At 44.9% G+C, this 24552-nt stretch overlaps 2 protein-coding genes across 4 annotated transcripts in view; one reads left to right on the forward strand and one right to left on the reverse strand.

The window, feature by feature from the left end:
- Window positions 1-24552, forward strand: part of LOC101009313 (putative uncharacterized protein CXorf42) — a 117136-nt gene that overhangs the window by 73556 nt on the left and 19028 nt on the right. Inside the window, exon 2 of the mRNA XM_021932601.1 lies at window positions 16951-16998. Coding sequence (XP_021788293.1) covers window positions 16951-16998 — 48 coding nt within the window. The remainder of the gene's footprint in view (window positions 1-16950; window positions 16999-24552) is intronic.
- LOC101007563 (rhox homeobox family member 2) overlaps window positions 5580-24552 on the reverse strand; it is a 35548-nt gene continuing 16575 nt past the window's right edge. For 2 of the 3 annotated variants that reach the window (XM_021932598.2, XM_031660637.1), the window contains 5 exons: window positions 22570-24025; window positions 10772-11082; window positions 10186-10588; window positions 9219-9264; window positions 5580-6161 (listed from right to left, as the gene is read on the reverse strand). In XM_021932598.2, the coding sequence (XP_021788290.1) occupies window positions 5832-6161; window positions 9219-9264; window positions 10186-10588; window positions 10772-10850 (858 nt within the window). In that variant the 5' untranslated portion in view covers window positions 10851-11082; window positions 22570-24025 and the 3' untranslated portion in view covers window positions 5580-5831. The remainder of the gene's footprint in view (window positions 6162-9218; window positions 9265-10185; window positions 10589-10771; window positions 11083-22569; window positions 24026-24552) is intronic. The other variant, XM_021932599.2, reaches the window with a different exon arrangement.

A 24552-nucleotide genomic window follows, 5' to 3' on the forward strand; every position in this document is an offset into this window, starting at 1 on the left:
ATTGCAGTGAATGGGTGATTCCTTCTCTGGCCTCCTTGAGCTCTTCACCTTCCCCACCCTGCCACAGGCAATGCTTTTCTCTCTCTCCTTTCCCTTTCTTATCTTTTCTGTTACTCGGGGTGACCATCTTGCCCAGGGACCACGTGTTGAAATTCCTAGTCAGAAGTTGGATTAAAGATGACAGGACCCATCTAAGGACAAATTTAAGCCATCCAGTTGTTTTTTGTTTGTTTGTTTTTTTTTTTTTTTTGAGACGGAGTCTCGCTCTGTTGCCCGGGCTGGAGTGCAGTGGCCGGATCTCAGTTCACTGCAAGCTCCGCCTCCCGGGTTTACGCCATTCTCCTGCCTCAGCCTCCCAAGTAACTGGGACTACAGGCGCCCGCCACCTCGCCCGGCTAGTGTTTTGTATTTTTTAGTAGAGACGGGGTTTCACCGGGTTAGCCAGGATGGTCTCGATCTCCTGACCTCGTGATCCGCCCGTCTCAGCCTCCCAAAGTGCTGGGATTACAGGCTTGAGCCACCGCGCCCGGCCTGCCATCCAGTTTAATACTGGGTGCTAAGCAGAGTAGCTAATGTCTAAGTTTTGTCACACATATTTTACTCTGGCCAAAACAGAAAAAGATAATTTTCCTTTGTGTTGCGGCTTGGCCCCCAGGGCTATGATGCGGCGAGCTGGGTCACTAGGGCCACTCAGGGAAAGGGAACACAGAAGCCTGGCATGCTGGCAAACAGGTAAGAATTTCTTACCAGTCAGACTTCTGGCCTCACTCTCTCTCTGTGCAAACCGGTTGAATGAATGGTAAAAATCACTAATTGTCTCCTGTAAAGTTTAAATTAATCAGAAAAAAGGACTTGTAAGGCTAGTCTTAAGCTGTAGCAAATTTGGTATGCTTTGTGTGTCTTTCCGTACTTTCTGTCATTAATGAGGGGCACCTTAAGATAGAACATAGGCTTAAGACACCCGTAAGCCCGCTGTTCAAGACAGCCAAGCAAACTGATCAGTTATAAGCTTTGCTGCAGGTCCCTGAAAAAAAAAAAAATGGATAAGATTTCCCTCTTGTCTTCTATATCCTTGGGAACTTGACCTTGTAACCACACGGCCATGCTCTCTCTTCACAATGGCAGCCTGGGTTCAGGGTTCAATTCCTGGCTTGGAAAATGTGTCCTTTAACTTCTGTCTGTGTATTTATATATATTATGTGTGTGATGTTTATATACAAAAGAGCTTTAACTAATTGGTTTAAAAACAAAAAAGCTTAAATAATAACATATTTTGTCAGAAAAGTAAAAAGTATAATGCCTTTTAGTTCATGTGCCTTAAGTAATCTTTGGGAAATAAAGACAGTTTTTAAAATTACTGGTAAAATGAAAATGTCAAATAAGGCAAACGTCGAGCTGTAACCAATCCAGCCATTCTCTATCTCACTCCCGATTTCTGTATGTAGTTTCCCTTTTTTGTCTATACATCTTCCACCACATGGCTGCACTGGAGTCTCCGTGAATCTGCTGTCATTCTGGGGGCTGCCCGATTTGCGAATCGTCCATTGCTCAATTAAACTCCTTTAAATTTAATTTGGCTGAAATTTTTCTTTTATCACATGAGAACAGTACTTATAATGAGAAATAAATAAGGTGGAATGATGGCATCCTACGATTGCTGGCTTTAGAGGTGCTTTCAATCATATTCTATTGCCTCAGGGTTTTGAATTTGCCTAAAGTTACCTTCTCAAGCATAGGTTGCAAACTGTAAGCTGCATCCTCTATCTGGTCTGCAGATCTGTTTTGGATGACCAGTGTACTTTGAAATAAAACATATTTGAATTGATTGCTCAGATTTAAAGACTAGAAGGTTTCATGTAAACACTTATTTATGGACAATCTTTACAAACTGGAAAATCTGCCAGATCTGGACCCCAAAGTCCTGACCAGAAATATTAGGCTGAAGCAGAGTAGTGGCCATTCCCTTTGGGGAGACATATCCTTTCCCAGTTTATCAGTCCCCACTCTGCTTGTTTTCCTCATTTATGTTACCTTCCTGGCCCTGTTAGCATCTAGGTTTTCCACCCTTACTATTTAAAAAAAAAAAATTATAGGAAATCTCAAAAATATATAAAAAGAAGCATAAGATGAACACTCATATAGCCACCACCCACATTCAACAATTATGAATATCCAGTCTTGTTTCATCAATAGCCTTGCTGATTTCTCCAACATCCCTGCACCCAACCTGGGATTATTTGGAAGCACATCGAGACATCACAAAATTTCATCATTAACTATTTCAGGGCATGTTTAAATGATACACCCTTTTTATATAGACAGCCACATAAATCATTATCATAGCCAAAACATGGAAAAGCCTTTATAGATATCCACTCTGCTCACTTTACAAAATTCCACTCTGTATTATTCACTTCATTTGATTCCTTTTCTCTGTCAAGAAAGGACAAACAGGAATCGTTGATCTGGGAAAATGGGGTTGAGCACGCATATAAACATGAATGGTACTCTCTACACTCTAGAAAACAATGCGTGAAATGATTTTTTTCATAAGGCATTCATTCCTATTTTTTCTGATTTTTTGAACTATGCCTGATAAACTTTTACCACTAAACCTGCTCCAAATACATGAGTCAGACTATTACTCTCATGATTCTATAGGTGAGATGATAAAGTTGGGATATTTGTCTCTGCCCAAATCTCATGTTGAAATGTAATCCTTATTTTCCCCAGTGTTGGAGGTGAGACCTGTTGGGAGGTGTTTGGGTCCTGGGGGTGGAACCCTCATGGCTTGATGCTGTCCTTGCAATAGTGAGCGAGTTACCACAAGATCTGGTTGTTTAAAAGTGTGTGGCACCTCCCACACCCACTCTCTTGCTCCTGTTCTCACGATGTGAGATGCCTGCTCCCAGTCTGTCTTCCACCATGACTGTAAGCTTCCTGAGGTCCTCACCAGAAGCAGATGCCAGCACCACACTTCCTGTTAAGCCTGCAGAACTGTGAGCCAACTAAACCTCTTTTCTTTATAAATTACTCAGCCTCGGGCATTTCTTTATAACAAAACAAGAATGACCTAACACATGAGACAGCAGAGATATAGTAGGTTAAGCAACTCATTCAAGGAAACAAAGACAGCGTAGAGCTGCAGCAAGAACCCAGACCACCTTATTTTTAATCAGGTCTCTTTCTGTTATACCACATAGGAAAGGTGGGACAACAGGTTATAATAATGTGATGATAGAAGATAATATAGAATAATAGTAGAAAACATTTCTGTGTGCTTACTCTGTGACTGGGCGTTGTGGAAGGCCACTTACATATGTTATTTATTACTCTCATCAATTCTGATATATTATCATCTTATAAAGAATAATAATGAAACTATAGAGCTTAAGTAAAACGCCCAGGGGGAAACAGCTGGGAAGTGGCACATCTGGGATTGAAAGCCAGATTGCCCTAACTGTGGCAACCCAGTGCACCACTGCTGAATTAAACTTGACAAAGCATGGGCTCTGGAGCCAGACAAACTTGGTTTCACATCCTGTTCCTCTGATTAGCTTTGGACCATGGACAAGTTTCCTCTTCTTTAGAACCTCACTATTAGGATTCATTTGAACATCAAACAAAATCATCCAAGGAAATTATTTTATTGCCTGTCACATAGTAAAGGCATACAAGATGTTAGCTGCTAATAAAAAGGGAATGAAAGTTTTAAGGGTACTTGTCTCCAGTAATATCCCCCATCAAAAAAAAAAACTGTAACTTGTTTTCTACCCAGCCCCTTGAACTAGTCCCAGTGTATGCTACCTAGACAATGTGTTGTTCAAGGTCAGTTTCTATTCATTTTATGTGATTTTAAGTGAAACGGCATCCTACCTATAATTCTATGAATTTGAATTTCATAAGGTACAAGAACTCTGCTTTGAAATTCAGAATCTAGGTTACCAGAGCCAGACAATGTCTTGACCTATAATTCTACGAGGTACTTATCAGATACATGAAAACAAATGCCAACTGAGTATAGGAGATCTCATTTTCTATATATAAAGGAAACATATGGGCAAGCAAAAATGTTCTTGATGGTGTAAATGTTATGAATATGATAACCACAAGGAGGATAATGGAAGTATGATCTCAATCTCCTCCTCCTCTTTTTACCTTTCTTTTGCCTATTTCTGAGTACCCTCTAGGCTACCAAATATTTTATCTGAATATAAAACAAAATAATGAGCAGGAATAGGATCGATTGTCATAAATGTGTACCAATGGAAACAATTTCCCGATTGAATGTGTACACTGACATGCGGGACTTACTGTAAATAACTATACAAAGCACAATACAATGAGAACACAGCAAAAAAAAAAAAGAAAGAAAGAAAGAAGCAGCAATCTCAATTGAGAAGAAAAAGAATCCACTTGGCCCAAGGGCATGCATAAATGCATAGTGAATTCATGGACTTTCCCTATTCCCACCAAGGCTTGTGACTTCAGGGGTAGAAGAAACCTCCTTCTCCTTGCAAAACCCTCACATCAAATGCAATTGTGTGGCTGAAGCTTGACACCCACAATTGTAAAGAGAGAAGTGGGGAATGAATAGCAGCAGAAAGCTTGACAGAAAGTTCATGCTCACCCAAGAAAATGGAATTTTCCGTCAGGCTGAAAACATAAGCATTGTGAAAGTGGCCATCAAATAATTTGCAGAGAAAACATTGTTGTAACCATGACTCCTTATCGGCAGGCATTGCAATCACTTCACCGGATCACCACAATGTTCATAATCACTTTTTAAAAACTTTTTGGTATATTTTTTCTTTTCTTTTGTTGTGGTAAACCATATAAAAATTTGCCGACCGGGCGCGGTGGCTCGCCTGTAATTCCAGCTTTGGGAGGCCGAGACGGATGGATCAGAGGTCAGGAGATCGAGACCATCCTGGCTAACATGGTGAAACCCCTGGGCTCCCCTACTAAAAAATACAAAAAATCCAGCCGGGCGCAGGTGGCGGATGCCTGTAGTCCAGTAGCCACCGGGAGGCTGGAGGCAGGAGAATGGCGTGAACTGGAGGCGGAGCTTGCAGTGAGCTGAGATCCGCCACTGCACCCAGCCCAGGATAAAGCGAGACTGCCCCCAAGAAAAAAAAAAAAAAAAAAAAAAAAAAAAAAAAAAAAAAATTTGTTACTGTAGCCATTAAATCAGTGTATAATTTCATGGCACTATTTACATTTACATTTTTAAAAGAAAATTACTTTTTAAAGAAGTCTTCCATAGCAAGAAAAAACTTAATGAATTTTTAAGAGTGGGCTGGCTTCCTTCCCGATACCATTTTGGTTTTGCTGTTTTCCACCCTGGCAGTGCCTTGAAACACACTATTCTCTCACTAGGGACTCACACCACCCCATCTTGCACACGTATCTGGTATCAATGGGGCAGAGAGGAGATGAGTATGGGATGTTGGGGGTGGGGGTGGAAGAGAATGTGTGGGTCAGTGTAAGCCTGCCATAGGCACATGGGAAACTTCTGTGACATGCACAACCCCCAGATGGTGACTCAAGATTACTGCATGAGAGGAGAGTCCGTGACATTCGGTTTGAATGGCATTTCTTAACAATTTTTATTCAGAACTTACTGACCCCATGTGACACACAAAACAAATGTACATACCCTTCACATATTTATAGAAACATTTTTAAAAGTGCCCTAAAAATGGGTCAATAATCTACTTTTCTTTAAAACATTTAATAGACATTTGATGAACTACTCTTGATGGGGTGCTACGCAAACTACGAATCTGGCTCAAACACGCTCTGGCAAAAAGTGGCACAGAGGGTATCCCTTACACATTGGGGAATGGGAAAGAATGCATGATAACAAAAGGGAGTGGGCCAAATTGGGCCTCGTCAGAGGGAGGCATAGGTGGAAGAAACACAGTTGGAAGGGGCAAGGACGGAGGAGGAAAGGGTGACATGGAGAAACCCAGGGTGCTGGAATGGCCGTAGCCCCAGAAGTAACCATCTCTCATCCCGCTGATGGACAAGGGTGCCATTATGGCCTCAACTGCAGTTACCATGACAGGCTGGCCCACGACCATGAGGGGCGGCATGTTTCTCGCCATTAATGCCCTCTGATGTCTCCTCCACTTGGCTCTTCTATTCTCAAACCAAATCTTCAATCCGAGGAAAAAAGAAACAGGTTTAGTATATTGAGCATTTAATTTCATCATGGGAAAACACACAACAAGCAACTCTCTCTGCCCTTAACCTTTTCCGGTGCATCAAGGCAAGCTACTTCCTGACTACTAAAATATCTTAGAAAGGTGAACACCACACATTTCCATAGTGAGCTCCAAGTATGTGCTACGTATGCTCTGGCTTGGCTTATTTCTTTGTCTCTGTCCTTTCATCTGTAATACTACTTTTTCCACTCTTGGGTGCAGGTGTAGCTGATGAGTGGAACTCGGTCCCTCCTGGTATTGCTATGTGTGGCATATCTGCTTGCAGATACCTGACCATCAGCTATCCAGCTGCCCACCAACTACTACTTACTAGGCCACTGTCACCCTGGTCGTGGGGGAAGCTGAGCTTGGAAAAAATGGGGAGGGTGCCTTTTAAAGTCATACCAAGAGGATGAGGCCCCCATTTTGAAAAGCCCATCTTCAGTGTAAAGTAAAAAATCAGTAAGAGTACATTGTATTTTAAAACAAGTTTTCTTTCCTTCAAGAACCTCTAATGGGTCATTCATTTTCCGAAACTCCTTGAGAATTAAAAAGATGGTATATTGCAAGGCAAGTCTCGTTACGGGGGCTCAGGGAGTTTATGGATTGTCTTGCTGGGAAATGAGGGTATCTGAAGCCCTAGACACTGTCTTCACACTTCAGCTTGAAGTTTTGTGAAAGGAGGACACAAATGTTGTCCAAATTCACAAAAATTCTCAAAAAGCTTTGCCCAGTTGAGAGTTGGAGAGAAAGGAAGCATTGCTAATTCTGCAAGCTCCAACTTATCCCTCCCTCCAACTCTTCCCAGGCTAAGGACAAGGTCAGCTCACTTGGTTCTCCCCAGTCCCAGGATGTGGGAGAGACTTGGTTGCCCAGCTCCATGGGACACCATCAGCCATCTAGCCTCACTACTCAAACAGAAGATCCCAATCTCATCAGCATCCCCAAAGCGGGAGTGTCCAAATAGGCATCTCTGAACATGTTCAGTAGTCATGTGGAGGAGGTATCAACAAACACTATTCCCTAAACACCTGCCTACTGTTAAAAGACCAAAAAATAAAACCTGTCCATTAAACAACACTATCCCCCAAGCTTCTAGTTAACGACATTTCCATTGTATTTTGATCCTTCTAGAAGTTCCCAAACTGCAAATTTTACGGGACAAAGGGACTCCTCTCCCTGTTTGATGTCCCATTTCCTTCTCCCATCTTACTGTTCGGAGTCCTTCTCCCTCATGAATATATAGTCTAAATTTTAAGCCTACTGTAATAGTGCTTGTTTAGAGGCAATTGCAATGTAGCTGTGGTCAAAGGTTCATAAACATAAGTAATGCCAAAAGTGGGCTAAATGTGCTATGGGCCAACATTAGGTCCCCATTCTCAGTGTTGGTTTCATAAAACAGCCCTTATTATCTTTACAATACAGAGGGGGAAACGTCTATTAAAATTTTTTGGAGATATTCATGCTGAAATGTTTGGCAATAAATGAGAACATCATGCCTTTTCCCTTGTTTGCTGAGTGAGAGTGGTCCTTTTGCCTTCAGAACTGCATTGAGTGAATGCTATGTAAACCCAGGGAAGGGAAAGGCAATTCACCCAAACGTCAATATTTCATCTCCCCCAAATTGGCATTGCCTGCCTTTGAAAATGGTGGGCAACAGGATGTCAACACTCAGTGCCCCATTTTGTCAGGCTGCTTTTCTACATGCCACCATTGACAGAACCGCAGCATAGTTCCCTCAACGCACTCACACACATGAGCTCTGCAGAAAAGCTTAAATTAAGGTCATCCCGATTTTTCTTTCTTCTTTTCCTTTTTTGCAAATACTCCTTTGGATCCATTGACCTACAAATTTATTATCACTGCCTGAGCAAATAAAAAGGTATTTCAAATTGCCACAGGTAAGAGTCTAGCCTGACCTGAGAGCCATCCCTCACTATCAACATATAACACAAAACACATCTCTTCCTATTAGTACAACAAACTGGAAGAAACAAAAAATCTCTTAAATGCTAGAAATTGCTCAAGAAAATATTTACTGATGCATTTGGTAGTTTCAAAAGTTGAATGGGAGCAGTTTCCCCAAGCCATGAGTGTGACTATATACAATTCTTACCTAACACTTCTATCTTTCTTAGGTTGGTGGAAATTTATGCAAAATTGATCGTGAAATTTGTTTTAATTTGTAGATAAACTTGCAAAGGTTGCAAACCTTTTTGCTATCTGTACCATAATGCAAAACTATGTCAGCAATGTTTTCAGGCTGCCAAATCAAAGTATTCCAGAAAATTAAAATTTAGAGCTGCCACTCTCTACAAGGCTTTACCAAATACTTAAAAACAATAGTAGGAGGGCCAGGCACTTGAACTTTATGCTATCCCCTCCCCATCAGTCTCAGCTTCAGGAAACATACATTCTGGTTGTGAATTATTCCTTTACCCCAATGCCTAAACATTTATAAATTCTTAACCAAAGAGTTTATGCTTGGTTTCAAATATATTAAATAATTTAGTTTAATGGAGCTCTTTGGAGCATTAATTTGAATAATCCCCAGGTCAGAAAACCCCAGGATGCCTCCACATGGAAGTGCTACCTAAAGGATACCAGTGCTAGGAGTTTAATCTTATATATTATGCTATATTTAATTTACACTCTTATATATTTTATATATATATATATTTGTAATTTGGAATACATATATTTATATATTTATAATTTATTCAAGTGCATAATATATTTTATACACAAGGAATAAAGGAAACCGTTCAGTGCTAATTTTTTTTTCCGTGGATAGTCATGTTCCCTCTGGTAACGGGAAATTTCCACAAGCTGAGCTTTCCTTGCTGCATTTTCCAGCCACAAAGATCCCAAAATTCAGACCTCATTGCCTATACATGAAAAAAACCACAAAAACACCAAGATGACAATGTCTGGGTCAAAGTTGTGTCGAAGCCCTGAAGCAGGTTTTAGAATGGCTCCCCTGCCCGACTGCTTTTTCGGTTTACTGACCTGCACTGCGAGTTCAGTCACATTCATGCTTCTTGCCAGCCTCCTCCTATGGGAAGAAACCACACGTGTTTAGCATTTGGAGTTGTGGGTGTCGTTTCATTCTTGTGTTTAATTTTTTATTCTACCAACTCCCCACACGCAGTAGGCTGTTCTGTAACATCCAGCTGAGCCTCACGTTAGGAACTTTTCTCTCAGGTCACAAATAAAAGGAGATGCCAAAAAAAAAAAAATCAAGGCGGTGGCTCACGCCTGTAATGCCAGCACTTTGAGAGGCCAAGGCAGGAGGATCACTTGAGGTCAGGAGTTCAAGACCAGCCTGGCCAATATGGTGAAACCCCATCTCTACTAAAAATACAAAAATTAGCCGGGAGTGGTGGCTGGCGCCTGTAGTCTCAGCTACTTTGGAGGCTGAGGCAGGAGAATCTCTTGAACCTGGGAGGCAGAGGTTGCAGTGAGCCGAGATCGCACCATTGCACTCCAGCCTGGGTGTCCCAGCGAGACTGTTTCTCAAACAAATAAAAAATAACCCCCCATAACAAAAATCGTTAATCAAGATAAATATGTTCTTACTATTTGAAACTTAGAACAATTAACACCAAAGGAAACCCAGCCGAACGACAGACTTCTCAGAATTTTAAATAAGGTCAAGATGCGACCCTGCACTTGCTGTACCGAACCTTTATTTCTGCCTCGGCTGCGATAGGAGTTACTTATCATAACCGACCTCAGCCCAAAGTTGCCCAACTTGGTTCATTTAAATTATACATGATGCCTAATAGGCACAGCCCCACTACAGAACCCACCAGGTGCCAGGGGTCTGCGGGGAGGGGACGGCAGCGACACCAGGCCCCAGGTGGGTTTTGGTTCAGGAGGGGAGAGGGCAGGAGAGGGCTGGGGGAAAGCCAAACGCCACCCTGGAGCAGCACGTGCTCCCTGCAAACCGCGCGCCAACCAGCAATGGGCTTACCGCAGGAACTCGCTGGGGTACTTCTTGCGTTGGAAAATGCGCTCCAGCTCCTGCAGCTGCAAGGGGGTGAAGGCGTGGACGCTGGGCTCCTGCGCATTGCCAGGCTCCAGCCCCCCGACAGCGCCCGGTGGGGGCGAATCCTGCTGTCTGGGTTCCTTCTCGCTCTGGTCGCTGTCCTGATCGTCGCCATCGCTGCCGCTGCTGCCCTCGCGGTTTTCTTTCCATAGGAGGCCAGGAGCTCCTGCGCCGCCGCCGCCGCCGCCATCTTTTTCTTCTCCGCCTTGGGCTCCTGCCAACTTTGACTCTTCTCCTGCTGCTGCTGTGCCTTGCCCAGACTCAGACTGTGCATCCTCTTCCTCCTCTTTGAACTCTTCAGTAGGCGACAGCACCGCAGCATTCATATCTGGAAAAGCAGAAACCCCAAGAGAAAGATCAAGGCCTTGGTCCTGAGGGTGTTGGAAGGAGGCGGTGAGGGGCTGCACTCAGAGCAGTGGTAGTGCGGGGGCATCATCCAGTCGACTTGCCTCTCCCAGGGAACCTCGGTTTCCTGAGTTCACAAAAGCATGAGTCCTATTCAGGTACTGACCCTGTAGTTCCTTCTCGTAGTCGACTCCAAGGCTGAGCAAGCTGGTGATATCCTGGCTAGACTGGTCCAGAGGCTCCATACCCTGAGTGGTATGGATGGAGCTGTGTGCTTCTGCAGATTCTAAGCTGGGGCCACCACGATCTCCTAGGCAGTGCTAGAACTGTGAGTCGCAGCCTGGAAGGTTCTTCTGGCGTCTAGACTCAGCAACAGTGTATCCACTTAGAGACCTCCTCTCTTGCCTTTCTGCTTCCCGCTCTTTGCTCTGGGTTGGGCCTGCTGAGGTGCGCATGCGTCAGGGGCTTGGCCTTGCCCTGGGTGGGGGAGAGCACGTGTTGGTGGCGGGGGTAGGGGGAGGGGATGGGGGAGGAGTAAGGAGGGGAGTAGGGTGCGGGGGAGGGGGGAGTAGGGCGTAGGCGGGGGAGTAGGGCGTGGGCGGGGGAGTAGGATGGGGTGGGTGCTTGCATGCGTTGTGCTGTAGACTGGCATGCATTAGTGTGGAACTTGGGGAAGCTGCTGTGCGGAATTGTGCAAGCCCATTTTATGGCGATAAGAGATTTCACACTAGCTCCATGATTCCTAGGTCTCCAGGAACAGGAGCTTGGGCCTGGATTTGCAAAGCTTGTGGGCTGCGCAAATGCACTATGTAAAAATGGAGCACCCTCCTTGAGAAAGTTCACTATTAATTTTTAGTAATGAATCCACATCAAAGTGCAAGGGTAGAAACACGCACAATGCTTAGAGCATCTGAGATTGCTTTTCTTTGTTTTTTGTTTTTGTTTTTTTTTTTAAGACAGTCTCACTCTGTCTCTGAAATGCAGTGGCACGATCTGGGCTCACTACAACCTCCATCTTCTGGGCGCCTAGATTCAGTAACAGTGTATCCACTTAAGAGACCTCCTTTCTTGCCTTTCCTCTTCCCGCTATTTGCTGTGGGTTGGGCCTAATGAGGTGCGCATGCCTCAGGGGCTTGGCCTTGCCCTGGGTGCAGAAGAGCACGTGTTGGGGTGGGGCAGTAGGGCGAGGGGAGGGAGTAAGGTAGGGGGGAGTAGGGCAGAGGGGAGGAGAAGCGGGGGAGGAGGGGGGAGGAGAAGAGGGGGAGAAGGGGGAGAAGGGGGAGGGGGGGGGGGGGGGGGGGGCAGGGAGTAGGATGGAGTGGATGCTTGCATGTGTTGTGCAGGTACTCAGGAGTGCCTCAGCCTCCCGAGTACCTGGAACTACAGGCATGCACCAGCACACCTGGGTAATTATTGTATTTTTAGTAGAGACAGGGTTTCACCATGTTGGCCGGGCTGGTCTGGAACTTCTGGCCCCAAGTGATCCACCCACCTCGGCCTCCCAAAGTGCTGGGATTACAGGCGTGAGCCACCGTTCCCAGCTGCAGCCAAGATTTCTAAAATTGCAGGGCATCCTTCCTTTGCCTCTGGTTGTGACTGTGGATAGTGCAGCTTCTGCTATGTCTCCGGCTACAGACCCATTACAAATGCGCACTTACCTTCTGCGCTGAACTGGTGCTGTGGACCTGCAGTGATTTCCGTTCTTTCCTGCTGCTGCATAGCCCTCTTTTCCTCTACTCCTGCCCTTTTCTACAGATACCTTTCTGAGCTCTTGTTTAGGAATAAATACATTTTATTTATTGTCAAATAAACACAGCCAGGACAGATTGAGTGCTCTAAGATTCTTCCTTTAAGAAGTATTTTGTAGATACTGCAGGACTTGTTAATGTCCTGAATATAGAGAGTAGGTTTCAACTATAGGACCTATCCTCCATCATTTGGGTGACTCATTCTATTTTTGCTTGCACAACGACCCTTTTCATCAACCTCATTTTATATAAGAAATTAAACTGTTTTGTGGGCCCCTACATGTACTGTGGGTTCCAGTCACCTCAACGACTGATCATAATGGATGAGTGCACCCATTATACCTCATGTTCCCAGAGGATGGGTAAGAAAACAGCTAGAAAATATTTGACCAATTCACTTTCGAAGAGATGGGAAGGGATGACAATCTGACAGCCTCTTTCTGATTTTAACTAAGATGTCTCCTCCTCAGGCTGGCTCCTCCTGGAGCTAAACTGCTGGAATCTGAAATTTTGCTTTGCTTACCTGTTGGTAGCTGGCTAATCTCACTTGATCACTCTCCGTTTGTGTTAGTTTTCTAATCTGTAAAATGGGAATGACAATGATAACTATCTCATGGGGTTTTTGAATAGATGGAGATGATTAAACATGCTGCCTCATATTTCCTGCTTCTGCCAGTTTGTATGTGTTTATTCACAAGGGTCCTTGAAAGAAGAAAGATGATGGTTATTCTCTGGCAGTGGGCAACAGGGGCAGGATGTTTTATTGTGAAAATAATGGTTCTATAAGTCTTTTTGTACCTATATTTACTTCACTCAGTAACCTTTGTTGGCTGCTGTGTTTACAGGGCCCTGTGCCAGGAAATGTGAGGATTGCCACAATGTCTGATCAATGCCTGACCATTGTGCTGTAGGTTCTCAAAGTGTAGCGGGATTGATAAGGAATCAGAGAGATCGATGGGGTTCAGGAGGATATTTATTATTTAGGTGCACCAGCCCAGTCAGATTAACATCCAAAGGACTGAGCCCTGAACAAACAGTTAAGTTACTTTTTAAGCATATCGTGGGGCAGGGGGAAGCATATTACGGAAGTGAGAAACAGAGACAGTTATTCAATTAATTGAGACATGCATTACATCATTTCTTAATTTTCAAGGAAAAACAGGTTTTACAACTTGAGTTTATCTGTCTAGTGACCTTGCAGCTGCACAGCTCGGGAAACAGGGTCTTTACAATGTCTGGGAAAGGAGGAGAGATAAGGCTCACTGGCCACAGAAAAACAGGCAGTTAATTTTTAAAGGACTCCAGCTCTTTCTTTTTCTCAGGGGGAATTGGGTTTTCTTACATACAACCGAGTTTCTGCTTACACATCCTTTAATTTCTTTTAATTCCTGTTCCATTCCCCCCTTTGGTGCTTTTTATAACAAAGGTGTTAATAAAAAGCACCACTTTTGCCACCTCTTCACAGAGCTGAGCTTCTTCTACTGGCAGCGGCTGATATTTGGTTAATGCCATCAACTGCATGGTAGTGTGTCGGGTTACTACTGCCTCTATAGTTGACTGAATACGCCTAATAAACGGAGGTAAAAGGCAAGGGAGGATGAGGCAGATGCCAAGAATAAGCAAGAACCTACCAATGAGGGTTTTGAATCTTCCAAAGGTTGAGAACCATTTTCCAAACAAGGAATCCGGGGACCACCCAGACCAAGTCTGAACTAGAACATGGGCCAGCTCGCACATTCTAGCTGTGATTTCCATAATAGCTCGGCCATTATCAACGATTTCTAGGCAACAGTTGGTTAAATTAAATTTTCTACCTACTACTCCTTCTGAGGCTAAGAGGTAATCTAAAGCTAATCTATTTTGATATACAGCATTTCTTATTTGTGTTGCTTGTATTGCCAATAAACCTAGTGCCCTTGATGTTTCATTGGTTATAATTTCAAGGACTACCTACAACTTTATGATGCAGTTGAGCATACAGATTGGGGTGCAATATCCCCATGACCCGTCTTGCGCCTAGGTAGCTGGCTTATAATATTCAATGATTCTTTCAGGAGACAATTATCTTTTCAGTCTCCTATGTCCACATCTTTTTGACATTTGTGTCTATTTTTGTGATTATGCTTCTTCTAGTTCTTTTATTTTCATCATAAACTGGATATCCTAAGAGTTCCCTTTGCTTTAGAGGAATTAGAAAGGATGGCTTGATTGTTCCTAACATACATGCCCCTGTCCATTTAGCTGGCAGTTGCTGATATGCCCATGCTCCACAGATCCATTATAGGACAGAGGGTACCTTCCAAGCATTTGGAGCCTCTACCTGATACCAAGTGTGGCTTAGAGTAGAGAATCGAGAGAAAGGGTTTGGACCTGGTAAGTAGGAGTCATTCTGGGCGTTTCTCCATAGAGTTTTGTTTTTAGTCTCATCATAATGCTGTTGCCCTAGGCAGGTTGTTTCTCCTACTGCCTCTGTGAAAGCCTTTCCCCATCGGGTGATACAGTACTTTTTAATTATGGGGGTTTTTAACAACCAAACACTGACTGAGGCTGTTGGTTCACTGGCAGGGTTAGGTGAAGTGAAGTGATCTTTTGGCATTAATTCCTTTGCCTCCCATGGCCACTGGTCCCCCATATTAGTTCCTCCACATCCATAGCATGAGGAAATTCCTAAGCTGCCAGTTATGTTTTCAGCTAGTTGAGCAAATAAGTTTTTGGGTGATGGGGAAGCTCAGGCACTGGCTGTTCAAAATGCTTATAGAATGACTTATGGACCCAGAATTGCAGGATTGGACACTTTTGAGTCCTTCTAGTCTTTCTGACAATCAGTAGTGGAACTCCAAGGCCTGCTTCTTGTCTATCAACTCATAATAGTGCTGTCTGTCCTGTAGGCCAAAAAGGTAGCTCTGGCTTTAAGATAGTAAAATTTAAAGGATTGCATGTCCTTGTCTTACAATTTGGTTTGGTTGACATACTATTTAGCAGAGCAGTCCTTCCTGAATATAAGTGTTGGAGCTGTGTTAGCGTAGACCACTGAATGTTACAGTCCGGGCATCCGATTTGTGGTTCTCCATACAGATGTTTAGGACTGTTGTTGTTAAGCCTCTCTTGTGTTAAACCATTGCAGACTGCTTTTTTTTTTTTTTTTTTTTTAAGATTATGAACATATGTGGCATGGCAGGCATCAAAGTACAAGGAAATGTGCCTTTTATAGGAGGGAGGGGCTTCTTTTGTTCAAGCTATAAGCTCTCCTTCTTTTTCTCCCTCTGATTTAATATGTACCTCAAATCAGAATTCATAAAGTAAGAGTTTTGGGTAATAACATACATATAGCTGATTATTTCCTGGGTCACAGACTGAATAGGTGGTCTGGTTGTATGCGCAGGTTCCTAACTTGGTTCCTGTACATTCATAGTAGGTTTGGTACAGTAGAGTTTTAACTATGGTATTTCTTACCCAGGTAGGGTATACACAGTGTGGGCATCTTTCTAGAGATTTCTCCTTTTTTAGTATAGGCAAAAATGGTAAGAACATTAGCGTATGTAATAGAAACATGCTTATACTACACATGGGCATGGCAAACCTTCCTCTGGGCATAGACATTTGCAGCATTTGCAGTAATAACATAACAGAACAATCAGTATTGACAGAATTATAGCTAGGCTTATAAATTGTATCCACATTTACTTATCCGGAGATGGTCCTCTTAGCTTCAGCTGTGCATAGACTAGTCAGCTTCCGGGATGTGACTAGAGCAGAGCTTGCAGGATCCTCAAGCTTCAGCCATGTGTAGACTGACCAGCCTCCGGTGTGGTCAGAGCAGGGCAGTTGTCCTTCTTACCGGTAGTTGGGTGTTACCATAGGACTGTTCGGGTGGGGCGATCTGGGTCTTGTTGGCTAGTCCACTGGTCGTCTTCGGGAGTCACTGCTGCCGCTGGTTTTAGCTGGCTATGGTGAATCCAAGGTGTGACACCTGCAACTTTAACAGCAGTGGGAGTAGACATGATCACAACATGGGGCCCATCCCGTAAGGGCCCCAGGGTTGTTGGATTCCACCTTTTGGGGGCCCGGGTCGGCTCCTGTCGCCTCGGCACAGATGCAGTGAAGCAATCTCAGCTCACTGCAAGCTCTGCCTCCCAGGTTCACGCCATTCTCCTACCTCAGCCTCCCAAGTAGCTGGGACTATAGGTACCCACCGCACCATGCCTACGAAAGCACAATTTTTTGTTTTTCGTATTTTTTAGTGAGGGTTTCACCATGTTAGCCAGGATGGTCTCGATCTCCTGACCTCATGATCCACCCGCCTCGGCCTCCCAGAATGCTGGGATTGCAGGCGTGAGCCACCACGTCCAGCCTGGATACCACCTTTTAACCCACACAGAATCCCCCAGTTTATGTGGATGCACTGGGTCTGTTAGACTTACAGGTATCCTTTCCCTTACCCAGCCTTGCACCTCCTGCATTATTACCCCTTACGCATGCATCTGTCTTCTAAGGGTTAGCTCTCCTAACTCCTTTAAATCCCCTCTAATTTGATTAATTATTGGGGGTGGCCTTCTGAAAAATATTTCATAGGGCTAATGCCCAATTTGTTTTGTAGGTGTACACCTGACCTGGAGGAGGACCATGGGCAAGACCTTATCCCATTGTAAGTGAGTTTCCTGGCAAAAGTTTTTTAGTAGCTGTTTGAGTGTCTGGTTCATCCGTTCCACCTTCCCTGAACTCTCTGGTTGGTAGGCTGTGTGCAGTTTTCATCTGATCTTTAAAAGCTGAGTGAGCTGTTGTGCTACTTCTGCCACAAATACAGGACCATTGTCTGATCCTAGGGTTAAAGGCAATTCAAACCTTGGTATGATGCCTTTTAGTAGCACCTTTGTCGCCTCTCGTGCCTTTTCAGTCCTGGTGGGCAAGGCCTCAACCCACCCCAAGAAGGTGCAAAGAAACACTAGCATATACCAGTAACCTCCTGCTCAAGGCAAATCGGTAAAGTCTAGAAGCAGGTTCTCAAAAGGCACAGCTCCCATTTCCTGAATTCCTGGAGGTCGAGTAGGTCCTTGTTTTGGCTTATTCCAGGCACAGGATAGACATTGTTCGCAAACAGCATGGGTGATGGCAGAGAGCCGTGGCACATAGAAGTGTTGACCTATCAAAGTCTCTAGGGCCGTCTTCCATGTGTGTTCCTTGATGGATCTGCTTCACAAATCTTGGGGCTATTGTCTCTGGGACGGCTAACCTCCCATCAGAGAACAGTCACCATCCACCTTTAATGTATTTCCCTGTTTCCAGAACAAACCAAGCCTTTTCACTTGAAGAGTTAATGGGGTACCTCCAGCAAAGGGGGCTCTATAAGGAGAGGCATTGTTAGAGTTCTTTCTTCAGGTAAAGCCGTGCTCATTGCTGCCCGCCGAGCCTCTCGGTCTGCCTTTCTGTTGCCCTGTGCCTCATAGCTTTTCCCAATTTGGTGTTCTTTGCAATGAATGACAGCCACCTTCTCTGAAGCCCATATGGCTTCTAATAATTGCAAAATTTCCTCTCTGTTTTTTATTTCTTTTCCTTCAGTAGTCAAAAGTCCTCTCTCTTTGTATATCGCCCCATGGGTATGCAGAGTTGCAAAAGCATATTTAGAGTCAGTCTATATGTTTACTTTCTTCCCCTTGGCCAATAACAGTGCTCTGGTTAATGCTATTAATTCAGCCTTCTGAGTGGAGGTCCAAGAAGGTAAGGCTTGAGCCTCGACCACCGAGTGTTGGGTCACTACTGCATACCCTGCATATTGCACCCCATGTGTTATGAAACTGCTGCCATCAGTGAAGTATTTAACATCTGGGCTCTCCAAGGGAGTATCTCTGAGGTCTTCCTGGCTCAAGAACACTTCATCAACAATCTTTATGCAACAGTGGGAAAAGTCCTGCCAGCAGTGATGCAACCCACCATCCTTCCAATCAGGCTCCTCCAGAGGCAGCAGGGTAGCTGGGTTCAAGGTATTTACATTCTCTAGTGTTATCTGGGGATTTTCACATAGAAGCCCTTGATACTTAAGCATTCTAGAGTTGGACAGCCAACCATGTCCTCTTTGCTCCATTAAGGTGACTACAGCGTGTGTCACCCGAACTATTAACTTCTGACCTAAGCCTAGCTTGTTGGCATCTTCTATAAGGATTGCAGTAGCTGCCAATGCCCTGAGGCAGCTGGGCCAACCTAAAGCCACCAAGTCCAGTCTTTTGGATAAGTATGCTACCAGCTGATGCCAAGAGCCCAACAACTGAGTTAAGACTCTGACTGCCATTCCCTTTCATTCATCCACATACAGAAAGAAGGGCTTTTTTACATCTGGCAACCCTAGTGCCAGGGCCTGGATGAGAGCTCCCTTTATATCCTTGAAGGCCTTTTCCTGTTCCTTTTCCCATAGGAGGAGCTCTCTTTCCTTTCCTTTTATAGCCTCATACAAGGGCCTTGCTATAAATCTGGAACCCAGATTTGGCAGAATCCCGCCATGCCTAGAAATTCCCTGACCTGCTGCCTTGTAACTGGGGTGGTCAGTGCACACACAGCCTCCTTGCGTGCACTTCCAAGCCTGTGCTGGCCTTGGGATATCATGAATCCTAGACATCCAACCTCCTGAAAACAGCCTTTTGCCTTGTCGTTGGACACTTTATAACCAGCTTCACACAGCAGGTGAAGAAGCCTCTCTGTTCCGTGAAGTGATTCCTCCCTCATGGGGGCAGAAAATAGCAAATCATCAATGTGTTGTAATAGCCCACAGTTGTCACTAGGTGGCGCAAAAGCCTCAAGATGGGTAGCCAAAGCCTCCTTGAAGATAGTAGGAGAATTCTTAAACCCCTGCGGCAGCCTTGTCCAGGTATACTGCGATTGCCCCCACCGGAGGGCAAATGTAGGCTGACTTTAGGGAGCAAGCCTCAAGCAAAAGAAAGTGCCCTTTAAGTCCAGACACGTGAATCACGTGGCCTCAGCAGGAATCTGTCGCAACCTTGTGTATGGGTCGGGTACTATGGCATGGATAGTGACAGTGGCCTTGTTTACCGCCCGGAGTTTCTGCACTGGCCTTTATTCACCATTTGGTTTGCGCACAGGCAGCAGAGGAGTAGTCCAGGAGGACTTGCATTTCACTATAACCCCATGTTCATAGAGCCGATTGAGATGTTTTGTTATGCCTTCAATTGCTTCTCTGGGTAGTGGGTACTGACGGACTCGTACCAAGGCAGCATGAGGGTTAAGCTCTACTACCACTGGGGATCTGTTTGCAGCAAGTCCAGGGGTGTTGTCCTTAGCCTATACACCTGATACCTTGAAAAGCATTCCCCACATATTGTGTAGGTCCAGCTCTGGCAGCCGCCTGGTATACAGTGCATAGAGCCGCCATTCCTCAGTTCTTGGGACAAAGGCAATGCCATTGCCTTTGGCTTCCCTATCTCCAAGGTCATACTCCTTTTAGGTGTAAAGGAAATTTGTGCCTGCAGTTTCTGGAGTAAGTCTCTCCCCATTAAGGGCACTGGACAATTTGGCATATATGGAAACACATGCTGCACTTCTTGTCCCCCAATAACGCATCTCCTGGATTTGGAAAGGTCTCTTTTCTTTGGCCCCAGTAGCACCTACGATAGTAGCACAGTTCTTTGTGGGGGGCTAATTGGGTGAGTTACTACAGAGAAATCAGCAGCAGTATCGACCAAAAAAATCCACTAATTGGCCCCCTACTTCCATAGAGACCATAAGCTCCCCGGGGGCCTAAAAAGATGGAGCCTGGTCTGTCTTAGTCCTCAAAATTCTCGGCCCCTGCTAGGCCGATCAGATCAGGATCTGCCTTTGAAGCACCACAACTAGCAACCAAATGCCGCACTCGGGTGTTAGGCCATTGACCGTCATCTCCATCCTCTTCCTTTTCAGGGCACTCATTTTCCAATGGCCCATTTGCCTGCACCTTGCACATTGGTTCCTGTCCAACTGGAACCGGCTTTCATCTCCCAGTCTTGTTTGCCCCCTTCCTCAGTCTCTGCCTCAGCCTTGCCCTCTAGCAAATCCAGGGTTACTTTCTGCTAGTGCAGCAGCTATAAATTGAGCTGTCTCTTTGTTTCTATTTCTGGTTTTTCTTTCTTCCTTTCTCTCCACCTTTTCTTCCTGGTTTATGTATATTTTGTTTGCTATTTCCAGGGGTTCACTAATATTTTTCCCTGCAAAGCCTTCCAGCCTCTGAAGCTTTTGTCTTATGTCTCCCTGAGCTTGCCTGACAAATGCCATATTTATCATATTTCAGTTTTTAGGAGCCTCTGGAATAATTGGAGTGTACAGCCTATAGGCCTCACAAAGCCTTTCATTAAATGCATTTGGGCTTTTGTCAGGCTTTTGGCATACTTCTGATATTTTGCTCATATTCATTGCCTTCCTTCCTCCCTCCTGCTTTTATCTCATTCAGGAGTGCCTTTCTACATAGCTGCAGCCCTTCCATGTCCCTTGCCTCACTTGGGTCCCAGTTAGGGTCCTCATCTGGTTATCGCTCCATGGTGAACTGGCACGGGTTAGGGGTGGTCTCTGGGGCTTCCCCTTGTAACCAGCTGAGAGCTGCCTGATTAACTCTCTTATGCTCCTCTGTATTAAATAATGTTAGCAAAAGTTTCTGACAGTCTGGCCAGGTTGGGTTATGTGTCATAATAATAGAATTCACCAAATCAGTGAGAGCCTGAGGTTTTTCTGTATAGGAGGGGGTGTGCTGTTTCCAATTTAAGCAATCAGTAGTGGAGAAAGGCTGATAAACATAAAGCCTAGGGCCAGCTTGTATCTGCCTCTGGGCATCATAAACTTGTGTTCTGGTCTCTCCAAGTGGCATCTGCAAAGCCCGTGGTCGGCCTGAGCAGAGGCACCCAGCTGCCTCGCCCTGTCCATCTTCCTTGTTTTTTTCTAATGGGGGCTTCTGATCCTCTGTAGGGGGAGATTGAGCCTCACTTTCCTCTGAGCCCAACTCTACAGACACTCCTGACTCTGCCTCCTGCCTTATTCTGGTCAAAGACGGGTAGACTGGCACATATGGGGGTAGACATTCCCTTTCCTCAGGTGGGGCCTGAAGAACTGGTTTCGGCTGAGGCTTCAGGGATTCCTTTTCCTGGGAGACGCTAGGGGCTTTGGGTTCCTCTGCTTCCTTTGGTTGGGCTGCACGAGCCACTAATGCCTTGCAATATCCCTCTAGGCAGGGCTGTAGCCACTTGAGGCGACTTTGTGCCACATGGAGCCAAGAGTCTATATAGGGAAACTAGTCTGGGTATCCTGGTTGTCCTCGAACTCCAGTGACCACCTTAAACACATGGCCAGTTAATTCCCTGTCTATTATACCTTGAGATGTGCCACCCCACATTGAAAGCAGGCCAATCTATTTCACAGTATGTCCTTAGCTTTAGAGCATCCAGTTTCATCCCATAATCACCTCTAAATCCTTTTTTAAAACTCTATATCATGCACTCCAAAGGAGTTAGTTTCAATGCTTTCCCTCCCATTTCCACCCTTGCAGTGCACTTTCACTCTCACTTTCACCCTTGGGTCCACCAGACCGGGTCCTATTATGGGAGTTTCATACACTGCTTAGCCAGGAACGTGCATTCCCGTCACAGCCTGCTGTGGCTGTGAAGCTGGTCTTATCAGCCGTATACAGTGTCGTAGGTCTGATTTCCCCCACACTCGCCTCGGAGCACACAGCCCATGCTAAGGGATCTGTGCCTCCCCACATCACTCCCCACATTGGCCTCTCCCGAGACTATCTCTTTCTCACACTTTCACACACCTCCCCTGCACCAGGACTCCTCATCGGATGAAACGAGCGCCTCTCGTGTCCCGGGTGAGCCTAGTTAGGCTCCCACATTCACACATATACACACACCACTCCTATCCCAGGACTCCTCATCGGACAAAACGACCCTCTCTCATGTCCCAGGTAGGTTCACATGCACCCACACACTCCCAGTTGGGGTGGCAAGCCACTCTTGCCACCCTGCCAGCAAGCTCTACCTTGCTACACTTGCCACTGTATTGGCCCATTTTCTCCCTTTTCCCAGTTCCATTGTTAGTGGGGACATGAGGTTCATCCAAATTGGCAAGCCACTCTTGCTGCCCCCAGCCACTCTGGGTTAGATTAATGGTCGGTCCCTGAGAGGTAACCAAGCTCTCCTTCATCCTTATGGGACGGGCTTTCCTGTCTTGGGCCCTTGCTCCTTACCACAGTTCCTGAAGTGCTGGTATCGTCCTGCAGCCCCGTCCCCGAATCCGTTGCACTGCCAGGCAGGTCAGTGGGATGCAAGGAGAGCCAGTCTCTGTCCGGGTGAAGCTCCCCTGTGGCAAGTCTTAGATGCCAGGTCTCCCCTGGTCCCAGGGCTCTAGTCCTGAAGGCAAAGGGAACAGTAAATCTGTCGTCTCCAATCCCAGGCGAGTCCCCAGAAATGTTACGGGATGTTTTAAGGAATCAGAGACCAATGGGGTTCAGGAAGATATTTATTATTTAAGTGCACTGGCCCAGTCGGATTAAAAACCAAAGGACTGAGCCCTGAACAAACAGTTAAGTTACCTTTTAAGCATTTTGTGGGGTGGGTGGAGATCTGTGAAGGGGGAAGCATATTACAGGAGTGAGAAACAAGGACAGTTATTTAATTAACTGAGACGTGCATTACAGCATTTCTTACTTTTCAAGGAAAACCATGTTTTACGACTTGAGTTTATCTGTCTAGTGAACCTGCAGCTGCACAGCTAGAGAAACAGGGTCTTCACAATGCCTGGGAAAGGAAGAGAGATAAGGCTCCCTAGCCACAGAGAAACAGGCAGTTAATTTTTAAAGGACTCCAGCTCTTTCTCTTTCTCAGGGGCAATTGGGTTGTCTTACATACAACTGAGTTTCTGCTTACACATTCTTTAATTTCCTTTAATTCCTATTCCAATACCATAGAAGCAATTAAGGGCAGGTCTAGAGTTAGTTAAGGTGGAGGTGGTGATAGAGAGAAGGACAGGGTTACATTGATAAGGCTAACAATTAGAAGGGGCAGTTCTTTTAATGAAATAGATGAGGGGTTTTAGATCTGCACAAACCTTTTTCATGGAAGTCCAACTTTGCTTCTGAGTAGTTTAAAGGACATAGTCCCATTTACTACAAGGTTGCCAGGCTATAGGAGCAGAAAATCAGCATCTTGGCTGCAGGTGATCACAACAATGAGTGCTAGGGGTAACTGTGTAAATTAGAGGGCTGGGGCATAAATAATTGTGTGAAAAGGTTAGCTGTCATTGATCTTTTACATTTCCACAAAGTATGATAGAGCAAGCATTAAAGGCAATGGTCTGAGGTGAGTCAGACTTAGTTACAAAGGAGCTAGTAACAGAACAAGGAAAGGAAAGGAAGCAATATAGAAGGTATATGAAAATTAAGCTTTCTTTAACTTTAACTTAGTAGGGCTTAATCCTAGTACAGTAACGCATGATTCTGACAAAGAAGATGTTTTCTTGACTCGAGTATGGTGGGTCCATCCTTTCTTGGCTGTGCGGACGGCAGTCTCAGTGGTTAACAGCAAAAAATAGGGTCCTTCCCAGGCTGGCTCGAGTTTTTTTCTTTCTGTCTTTTGATAAGGATGTGGTTTCCAGGCTTGTGCTGGTGTACTGGAAATTCTAGGGGTAGTGCCTGTGCTAAAAGACTTTTAGCACAGGGAAGGGAAAGTGGAAGATAAATTAAGTATATAATTTTTGCTGCATATCCTGGGGCTTGAGGCCCCATGGTGATGCCTCCCACTCCATTCCTGCTCAGCACCACTCATGCGATGCTGTGGCCCTGCCCCCTCTTAAGATCTTGGCCTTCTAGTGGCCTTCACCTCCCCTGCGCATTGTGGCCTTTGGGATGAGGGGCTTGTGACTTACCCAGCTGCCCTTGGGCCTTAAGAAAGCTAAACACCATTTTATATTTGACAATGTTTTTTGTATGATTTTGTACCAGATAAGATAAAATTTACCTTTATATTAATGTGCTATTAATGTTAAACTTAATTTTAATAAAATCTTGTAGACATCCCATTTTAATGTCTGACTATAAGGTAAGATTTTTATAGCCTCTTTTTAACATGTTAAAATTTTTGTGAAAGAGCACGTTAGTGATTTAAGAAAAATCTATTGTGCTTTTATTTTAATGTCCAGTTCACAGAAAAACTGGATGATAAACCCTTTAGCT

Source organism: Papio anubis, chromosome X (assembly GCF_008728515.1).
Source record: "Papio anubis isolate 15944 chromosome X, Panubis1.0, whole genome shotgun sequence".
NCBI classification, from domain to species: domain Eukaryota; kingdom Metazoa; phylum Chordata; class Mammalia; order Primates; family Cercopithecidae; genus Papio; species Papio anubis.